This window comes from Octopus sinensis, linkage group LG7 (assembly GCF_006345805.1).
Source record: "Octopus sinensis linkage group LG7, ASM634580v1, whole genome shotgun sequence".
In the NCBI taxonomy this organism is placed as follows: Eukaryota; Metazoa; Mollusca; class Cephalopoda; order Octopoda; family Octopodidae; genus Octopus; species Octopus sinensis.
The window spans coordinates 90,218,370-90,229,659 of NC_043003.1; the positions used below are offsets into that span (position 1 = coordinate 90,218,370).

Sequence of the window (11,290 nt, forward strand, 5' to 3'; positions counted from 1 at the left end):
ATCCTAGCATGTAACCATTTTCTGCAGTAGCAATGATAATGGATTCAGTGCCAAAATGAAAAGAAGTACAAGAAGACTATCTCCCTGGAATATTCCCTTTGAAATGCCTATACTATCAGAAACAATTATTCTGTTTTCAGTTGTAAGGATAAGAATTGTTGTCCATGTCTTTCTGAGTCTCTCTATAGCAACAATTAAGGTAGTAAGTACTTTTGCCAAATGTAGGCACTTCAGCAGCCATGAATGAGGGATAGTCAAATGCCCTCTTATTGTCAAGCCATGCTGTCACAAGGTTTCTGCATTGTTTTCTCACTTCAGACAGTACAGCTTTGTTTATTAAAAGTTGTTTGACACATCCCCCACTCTCTTCTTTCCACCAGCCTGTTCACAATGTTGTTCGACTCACAATGGTCCTGGAGGAATTGGTTGAGGCAACTTGTGTACAGTTTGTACATAATGTTTAGGCAAGCAATGAGCCTTCAGTTTCCTGCCATTTCAGTGATTTCATTTTTGGAAACAAGATTTGTTCTTGCTGTAGCAAGCCAATTTGGTATTCCATAGTCCTATATTTATATACATTTATATATATATATATATATAGTTAATTCAAACATGAAAACACAATGAGAAAACACAACGCGGGGACGTGGAACAAGTATAGTGTTATTGGACACTCAGGAAAAGAAAGAAAGAAAGAGGATTTAATGTTTCGAGCGGAGCTCTTCGTCAGAAACATAGGAAAAGGAAAGGTCTAAGGAAGGGAAGATGGAGGAAAAAAAATCGCCAACGGTACACATGCGGTCACATTTTGAATGACTGGAAGGGAATGGGTGAAGAAAAAGTTCTTTCAAAGACAGGAGAGTGCAAGAAAAGGAGGTATGTGTGTGTAAGTGTGGATATGTGCGTGCGCGCAGGTCTGTGTTTGTGTTTATCTATGTGTGTAATGATAGCATGTGTGTCTGTGTTTGTGTTTGTGTGTATGTATGTGTGTAATGATAGCACGTGTGTCTGTGTGTGTTTATGGCTGTTAATCTATGTGTGTGGTTGGGCTTAGTATCGTTTTAAAGTCAAGGAAGAATGAAGTAGGAGTGGCTCTTGTGTCTACCTACACATGTGCATAGAAGAATGGTCAGTGGAAGGTACTGGTAGTTTGAAGTATGTGTGTGTGCGTATATGTATTGTGTGTGTTTTGTTTGTAGTGTGTGTTCGTGTGTGTATGCGTAGAGGTTGTGCGTGTGGGGAATAACTACTTTACTTTGTGTATGTGTGCGTGTTTGCTGGTATGTGCATATGTGTGTATACATGTATGTATAATTGTGTACGTGTATGTATGAGTGTGTGCTGTGTGTATGGGAGGTATGTGTGGGTTCATTTGTGTGTGTGTGTGTCTATGTGCATGTAGTTGTGTGTGCATATATGTGTGTGTGTGTATGTGTGTGCGTGTATGCGTATGTGGGTGTATATATGTGTATCTGTGGGGTTGTCAGTGTTAGGTGTGTGCGTGTGTGCATGCGTATGTGTGTGCATGTTTGTGTGTGTGTGTCTGTGTTTATATGTGTATATGTATGTGTATGTGTGTGCGCATGTATGCATATATTGTGTGTGTATGTATATATATATAGGTGTGTATGTGAATTTGTGTAGGCATAATGTGCGTGCTTGTGTGTGCGTGTGTGCGTGTGCCCATGTGTGTATAATTGTGTGCATGTCTGTATGTATATTGTTTGTTGGAGGTATATGTGCGAACCTGTGCTTGTGTGTGTACATGTGTATATGTGTGTGCGTGTATTATGTGTGTGTGTGCATGTGTATATGTGTGTGTGAGCGTGGAGATGTGTGTCAGGTTGTGCATTTTGTTGTGTGTATGTGGTTGTGTGTACGTTTACATGTGTGTCTAAAGGTATGTATGTCTGTGTGTGCATGGGGTTGTGTGGGATAGGTTTCTGTGCATTCCTGTGTGTGTGTGTGCATGGGTGTATGTGGGTGTGTGTGTATGTGTATGTATGCATGTGTGTATGTGTGTATATATGTTCATGGATGTATGTTGTATGTGTGTAGTGTGTGGGAGATTTTTGTGCGTTTGTGGATACGTAAGTATGTGTGTGTATGTGTTCATGTATAAAAACAATAAATAAAAAAAACAAAAAATTATAAAAACAATAAAATATATAAAATATATGGAAGTTGATCCAACATAAAAGACGCAATTACAAGTAAGAAATGAAAAATGAAGAAGAGAGAAGAAATAAAGTTGCTTATTGCGGGAGGTGTAGAGGCAGTCACTAAGAGGAGGGGGCTATGTTAAGTCCGTGATATATATATACACACACACATATATATTTATGTATACATATATATATATATATATATATATATATATATATATATATATATATATATATATATATATATATATATATATAGAAGCCCTACAAAGGCTCATCAACTGTTTTGAGCAAGCATGTAATGACTTTGGCTTAGTTATCAGCCTCAAGAAGACCAACATTATGGGTCAGGCTACATCGTACATCCCAAACATACATATTGGAGACCACAGATTACAGGAGGTGAAGAAGTTTACCTATCTTGGCTCTACCATCACCTACAACCTATCCCTTGATGCTGAGCTCAATATACGCATTGGCAAGGCAGCTGCTGTGATGGCCCGACTCTCCAAACGGGCATGGGACAACAATAAGCTGACCAAGACCACAAAAATGAAGATCTACCAGGCATGTATACTTAGCACTCTACTGTATGGAAGTGAGACTTGGACGCCATACACACGCCAAGAGCGTCGCCTAAATATCTTTCACGTGTAACTGCAAAGACCCGGGCTGCTTCCTCCACCAGTTTCTCATAGCCCAACCAATCCAAAGTACCTGGATTGCAGAACGACCTGCAGTGCTTACCTTGGATCGTAAGGTGACCTGCTGTTCTTGAGGAGACCTATTGAGTCAAGTACATCAACATCAAAATAAATATCAAATGAAAATTGTAGTTGTGATACCTGTGCCAATGGCGCATAAAAAGCACCATCCAAACGTGGCCGATGCCAGTGCCGCCTTGACAGGCTTCTGTGCCTGTGGCACGTAAAAAGCATCATCCGAATCGTGGCCGCTGGCAGCCTTCCCTGGCACCTGTGCCGGTGGCACGTAAAAAGCACCCACTACACTCACGGAGTGGTTGGCATTAGGAAGGGCATCCAGCTGTAGAAACACTGCCTGATCAGACTGAAGCCTGGTGCAGCCTCCTGGCTTCCCAGACCCCAGTAAAACCGTCCAACCCATGCTAGCAAGGAAAATGGACGTTAAATGATGATGATTATATATACATATATATATATATATAATCGGCCATGTTTGGATGGTGCTTTCTATGTGCCATTGGCACAGGTATCACAACTACAATTTTCATTTGATATTTATTTTGATGTTGATGTACTTGACTCAATAGGTCTCCTCAAGCACAGCAGGTCACCTTACGATCCAAGGTAAGCACTGCAGGTCGTTCTGCAATCCAGGTACTTTGGATGGGTTGGGGCTATGCGAAACTGGTGGAGGAAGCAGCCCGGGTCTTTGCAGTCACAGCATATCTCCAGAGATCTTCCCTTAACGTTGCTGCACCTCTTGTGTGTCCATAGCTTACACTTGGTGCATCTTATAGAGTTTCTACCTATGCCTTTCCTACAGATCGAGCAAGGTCATCTACCTGAAGGCGTTTGTGACTTGTCTACCTTCCTACTTATTAGGACTTTGGTTTTAGCTAGGTTGACTCTAAGGCCCTTCAATTCTAATCCTTGCTTCTACACCTGAAACTTCTCCTCCAGTTCTGATAGTGACTCAGCAATTAGAGCAAGGTCATCAGCATAGAGGAGCTCCCAGGGGCATCCTGTCTTGAATTCCTCCGTTATTGCCTGGAGGACTACGATAAATAGGAGGGGGCTGAGGGCTGAACCTTGGTGGACCCCTACCTCTACCTGGAATTCTTCACTGTACTCGTAGCCAACCCTCACCTTACTAGCAGCGTCCCTGTACATGGCTTGTACAGCTCTTACTAACCATTCATCTATCCCTAGTTTCCTCATTGACCACCAGATAAGGGATCGGGGGACCCTGTTGAAAGCTTTCTCCATGTCAACAAAAGCCAGGTACAGGGGCTTATCTTTGGCCAGATATTTCTCCTGCAGTTGTCTTACCAGGAATATGGCATCAGTGGTGCTTTTCCCTGGCACGAATCCAAACTGCATCTCATCTAAACTAACTCTCTCTCTAATTAGTTGGGCTATGACCCTCTCCGTAACCTTCATTACCTGATCCAACAGCTTGATACCTCTGTAATTATTTGTATCTAGGGCGTCACCTTTACCTTTGTAGCAGTTGACTATTATGCTGCTACACCAGTCATTGGGTATGACTCCTTCATGTATTACCTGGTTAACTATACGGGTGACTAGGCTATAGCCGACACTACCAGATATTTTGAGCATCTCTGCAGTAATTCCTGATGGGCCTGGGGCTTTCCCTGTCTTCATGCTTCTAATTGCCTCAATTACCAAGGAACATACATACATACATTTACATATACATATATATATACATACATACATACATACATTTACATATATATATATACATTTACAATTTAAAAATTAGGATATAATCTTTTTAAGAATTTATCAAGTAGTTGCGTGGAAATCCTCATAAGAGAAAAATCCATCCTGTTTTCTCTTAAATATATTTATTTATATTGAGGGCATTACTATACATAAATGCCACACACTAGGAGGGACTCTTAAAGTCAAAACTACCAAAATAAATAAACATATAGTACTGAGTGCGGAGCAATGCAACTCTCGAAATGAGCCCTTTAAATACAGAATTCAGCCGCATATCACATGATTTCATAATTAGTGCACAAATGCACTTTTTAATCCTCAGTGCAAGCATAATTCAAGATTTATAAAGAATGAACAAAAATCAACATACCAGACGAACACCCAATGTATCCTGCATAGCATATAGAATTGTTCACCCTTTATACATGTATGTAAAAGGCAGGCTTTTTCGAATTGCATCTCGGTAATCTAAGCAGATTTTTTTTTATAAGTAGTGAATATATCAGCATAGCTTTATATAAGCTGAGTATGAAATTTATAGAGATATAATAATTTTATAAATAAATAAATAAAGGCTAATTTTAAAATAAAATAAAATAATCAAGGGCAGAACATCATAGAAAAAGGGATAAAATGGTTTAATTACTATGATAAAGTATATTTAGCTTGTTAACATCAATAGAGAAGATTTTTAGAAAAAAGTATAATAATTCAAAACATATTAGACTAAAAATTATATTTACTTGTTAAGATAATATCTATAAAAGACTGATGTTTGGTATCAGCTAAAGGAATAATTAAGTTATGGAACAATTCTATTATACACTAATCTTTTTTTTTAAATTAAGGGTTATATTATAGGTTTAGGAAGTTATTATTATTACACCCTACATGATATTTATATTTTCTTATTGGTACTTATTTAGAAAGGTTATTTATATAAAGGTCCTTATAAATACTAAGAGCAGGAAGGTAGAGTCATTTGAGAAAGAGAAAAATCTAGTAATTTTTAAAGATCATTTCAAACAATATTATCATACTGTATAAGGTTAAAAAATTTTTTAGGGTAATCAAGAAGATTATTAAGAATGAGAATTTTAACAAAAAGGATACCACTTTTTTGAATATTTTGAGTATATACCAAATTTTTTTTTTACCACAATACAGGGAAGAAAAAGAAAATTGCAAAGAAATAGATTAATATTTATATACTTATTACTTATCTAAAATATTCACTTATTATAAGGTTTCTATGGATATTGATCAATTGGATTTAACTGGTATTTAATAAGGGGGGGGGGGCAACTGAGGTTAAAGAACATGTCAACTCTATACTGATTTAATTAAAGTTGAACTAATTTTAAGTTGTGGAGATACCAGTATTAACTTATATAAGCTGAAAACCTACAGACTCTCACACACACACACACACAATCCTACACTACTGAAACTGGAAAAAGACCTCATTAACATGGTGAAAAAACTAAAATTCTCGAGAACCACAAACCACATCCCAAAGAAATTAATTGACATTATCTCTCTGATAACCTACATGTTCTTTCTGATAAAACAGGAAACCTATATTTACTACCTACCGATGCCTATAATAACTTTACTCTGAAGGAATACAAAATAGTGGCTGATAACAGACTGAATGAAATTAATAAGAAATACTTTGACTTAATTAACGAGCTAAAATAGTGAGATAGGACAGAATGCTATGCCCCTAAACTCTCATATTTCACTTTTAAGGACTCTTAAGCTAACTTTGAGAGCAAACCCACCATCAGGCTAATCTGCCCAACCTGACTTGGGCAGAATTAGTAGGTCTATCATTGATAGAATTATCCCTTGTGTTAAAAGAAACACGAACCTCCCACTTTGGGTATCCATGGGAGATATCATTACTTGGTTCTGCTCATCTCTTCTCTATATATATAAAACTGAGAATGTGTGGCTGTCTGTCTGTGTGTTTCCCTAAAACTTGAGAACTACACAACCAATTTCATTCAAATTTTACACATGTCTTACTTAGGGTCCGGCGAGTGTCATCAGCAAAGAAAATTTTGAACTTTTTGCCTAGGGTGAGCCCACAGCAATATCATATCTTCTCCACTACGATTCCCTAAAACTTGAGAACTACTCAACCAATTTTATTCAAATTTTACACATGCCTTACTTAGGGTCCATGTAGTTTCATGGGCAAAAAAAATGTTCAACTTCTTGCCTAGGGCGAGCCCATAGCAATATCATATCTTCTCCACTATTTCAGTATTATGTGTTAAAAGTGAAACAAAAACATTTCTCTATTTTATGTCAGATACTTTCACTTTAACAATAAAAATTAGAGATAATAATAACAATTGAATTATATGTAGTAAGTAATAATTAAAATCAAACTAAAGTATAATATAATAATTAAATCGTAACATAACAAAAGTAAAAATAGCAATTAGTATAAAATTGCATCAATGACTTGAACTTGAATAAGTGGTTTCACATGAATGGGAATAAATTAAAAATAAAATTAGCGTGCAGAAATGGAATAGTCTAGATGGAGCTGTGCACATACCTTTTACCACAGCTTTTAGATTATCTGCTAATTAGCTAGCATTAAGTATCTATATGAAGTTTGGCTGTATGTAATATCTGTTTTCTCGAACAGCCGCTTTTACTGAGTACTACTGTTGGTTTATTTCTTATACATAAAGGACTATAGCTTCAACTGCGTACTGCTTTTTGATTCACCATAAGGTTTGTTGTTATTATTATTACTGTTTAACTATTGTTATCATGTTTGTTGGTTCCCCGAAAGAGAAATGTTGTTGTGTTGCATTTGTTAAATAATTGTAAACCGTAACCCTCCCCCTTTGGGAAAAGGAGCTTTGGTTATTATTTAAAAATTGAATTGTGTCCCTGTTTGGGGAAATTGACAATATTTTCACCGTTTACATGGAAGCATTTTTGTTAGAATGCCTTCGATAGAAGAAAGTCCAAAAATGAATTTCGCTGCAGCCGTTGGCGGGCGGCAAACTCATTAAAATTAAAATGGAAGAAATACAAACCTATTTCGGATTGATCACCAACAAAGACGGTGAATCTAGGATAACACCACCAAACGAAATAAATTAAATTAAAGACTATTGTCTATAAAGTATACAATGTAGAGAAAAAAAAAGATTTGAACACCTGGAGGAAAGCACCATTGAAAAGTGTATTGGTGCGACTATGAAATATATCAAGTATCTAACCAGAGACGGTAAATTTCTCCACAATAGAAGCAAGGTTCGAGTCAACGGAGCGTGCAAGGGAGTACTCGACTCGAACCTTGAAAATTGGAAATATTTTATTTTTACCTTTATGTTAAAAATGTCCCCCCAGAAGTAGAGGTAGGCTGGATTGTAGCCACGCTTCTATACAAGAGGGAGGACAAGATACAATTGATCGAAATTGCAAGAGACGGGCCTACAATTCCAGTCTGTTATATATTTTGAGTATTGTTATCACTAGCGATATCAAGATATAACTTTGTATTTTATGTGTAGATGTATATATATAGATGTACACATATATATACACACATATATACATGCACTAGCACTATGACCCGGCAACGACGGGTCATAATGCTAGTTGAATAATAAAATGAAAACTCTATATACCATTTGATATTAGTAATTACTACCAATCTATTAAGCCTGTAAAATGAGTATCACATTACCACCATATAAGCAGTGCCTTTCCATTCTCTTTAAATGTGTTTGACTATGGGGAAATATTACCTTGCTTGGAAACAGGCGAGGGTTGGCAACAGGGCGGATATCTGGCCATAGAAAATTCACCTCAATGAATTATATGATTTTAATTCTAATTAAAAAGATAAAATGATAATGATTTCCAAAAAGTAATATTATTAATTTTTTTACTGAATTGAATATGAATACAACTGAATGTGCACATATAAATAGAATGCAGTAGATACTGAAACAAGGTGTAGTACCATTAGTTGATCATCACTTTATGAAATGAATACTTTATTTTTCTTGTCTTTAAAAAAGTTTTCATTTTATATTTTCTCATTTATTTATTTTTTTTCTTATTTACAGTCTGCACTTATTTCCGGTCTCTACAATCATTCTATATGGGTGTGGCCAAAATGGGACACAAAGAATCATATAAAAAACCACAGCATTGTCTTTGTATATTTTGGAAGGGCAACAAGAGATAATGCTAAGAAACTTCCAGGAAAGACATCAGCCATCTGCTTTTGTATTAGTTATTCAAAGAGAGGTGTAAAAACTTGCTTTGCACAACATGGAAACAAATCACCATTCACAGAGAAATCAATTCCTCATACGCAATGTCATATTAAACGTTATGCCAAAATCGAGAAGATTCGTGAAGACCTAGCTTTGCAGTCACTACAGAATGGCAAGCTGATTCAAAAAGAAGAGAATGTTATACTAGACATTGATGAAGAATATATCGGTTATGAACTCTCTTTCGCTCCACTTCTTGCTACAGGTTTGACTGTAGCAAATATAACATCTATAAACAGAGAAGTTCAGCGGATAATATGCCCAAAAGTAATGAAAGAGGAAACAAAAGCAGACAGTGTTTTGTCTAAGATAATCTTTGAAATTTCCAAACGACGACGGCATTTTTGTATGAAAAAGAAGCCAGAAATTTGTTCAAAATTTCCCATGAGCCACAATTTCTCATCTGTTATACATATGTTTACTAAACCTTTGTCATCGCTGTCTCCTGCCCTGTCTTGTAAGAAAAAAGTTGCTACAAAGTATTTAGAAAAATTTGCTTTAAAGTTAGCATCATTGAAAGAGAAACAGTTACTTGCCATACGTGAAGTTGGCTTTTGTTTTACTCCACTTCCTAAGACACTTAATTGGGAATACCACTTTCAGCTTTGTCTTGGTGGAAGTGTTTTGAATAACAGTATTCGGCGTCTTCATTCATTACAACAACAGGAAGTCTTTTCCCGTATTGAATTCCTTCAGAAATTCATGTCTGAAGCTAAATTTCGACCAAGATTAATAACTCTGGCAAGGTCTCTTCGGAGTGGCTTTACACCTCGTAAATATTTTCGTAAAATTGAGCGAGAAATTCTCTCCAGTTTTCATGTTTTTCACTCTAAACTCCATGTTCACTATGACAGTAGTTTACTTGGTGGCAAGTTTGGTTGGCCTAAACGTCATTGACAAAATGTAACAGTCCGACTTCATTAAAAAGTTTGACAGAATAACATGTAACAGTCATGTAGGAATGTATTCATGATTTAATTTTGTTTTTGTTTGGAAAATTTAGTTTAGTTTATGATTTGGGTTTTCCATAGTTAATTAATTTACCATTTGATACCACTTTTTAAAAGTTTTTTTTGTTGTTGCAGAAATGCTATTAACACTTTTTTTAAAACAAATTAATTAACAGCAAACATCATTCACTAATAATTAGAAAAAACATCTCAATAGTTTTCCAAATTAATAACCTCTTTTCCTTTGATCTCCCTAGCCATTACATGACAGATAAATTTACAGTTATCTCCATTGTAGCCACGTCAACTGACAATGTGTGCACTGTCTTACTCATTTAAAATAAGTTCACTTTGTATATAATAGTTGAAGGACATTGGTTGCTGAAGTCATGGTCAGGACTTATTTTTAATTACCTATCATTGATATTATAAATTAAAATAATTTTTCTTTTCAAAAACTCATGTAAATATATATTCTGCTTCTACATTTACCAAGGTGTGGTAAATAAATCTCATTTTCCCTATCTCTTGTTTGTAAGAGCATAAATTATATTACATAAGTGAACTGAAATAACAAAAACCAGGTTAAAATTGTGGGTTCCTTGGTTTCTTACCTTTTATTCCCCAATCCTTACCAACATATTGAAATATTTATTTAATTTTTTTTTTATTATATATGTAAGTTTTGTGGAGACATTTTTTTCTGTTCTGTACTAAAATATTTTTAGTGTACATAAAAACTTAATTCTAACTTACTATCACAACTACTAATAATAATACTAACGATAATATTTCATCTCATATTAACAACGAAAATCCTTATATTTCCATTGTAAATATTCATTTGTTAATTTCCATATTTAATAAATCTTCAAAAATCTGTACATTTTAAAACTTTCAATGGTGTACCTTTGGCAGTTGAAGTATTGTTTCATTCTTTCTTTCTTTTCTTAAATATCTGACTGGGTGTGTATATAATATATATATTTAAGCTTCTTATACAAGAATGTTGTTGACAGAGACTTCGAAGTTTCAGCCAGTTATGCTATCGTTGGACTTAGCTGGATCAAACTTCAAAGTCACTCTCAATATTCTTGTATAAGAATAATAAATTTTTACTCTACAAAAGTATAGAGTAACCCATCAGATTAATGTCAAATTGTTTTTATTATAACTGAACATAAAAACAAACACTAATATATATATATACACACACACATTCATATGTTTATATATATATACACACACACACATGTTTTTATATATATACACACACACATTCATATGTTTATATATATATATATATTTATTTATATATATATATATATATATATATATATATAAACACACACACACACACATAAATTTTTGTTTCAGATCAGACGGCTTAGTTACCTAATTCC

The 11,290-nt window shown here is 35.1% G+C and overlaps 1 protein-coding gene across 1 annotated transcript in view; it reads left to right on the forward strand.

Annotated features, from left to right (window-relative positions):
* The window catches only part of LOC115214195, a 47,129-nt gene extending 36,060 nt beyond the window's left edge, over nucleotides 1-11,069 (forward strand). Inside the window, exon 4 of the mRNA XM_029783296.2 lies at nucleotides 8,725-11,069. Within this exon, the coding sequence (XP_029639156.1) occupies nucleotides 8,725-9,834 (1,110 nt within the window). The 3' untranslated portion in view covers nucleotides 9,835-11,069. The remainder of the gene's footprint in view (nucleotides 1-8,724) is intronic.
* The last annotated feature ends 221 nt before the right edge of the window (nucleotides 11,070-11,290 follow it).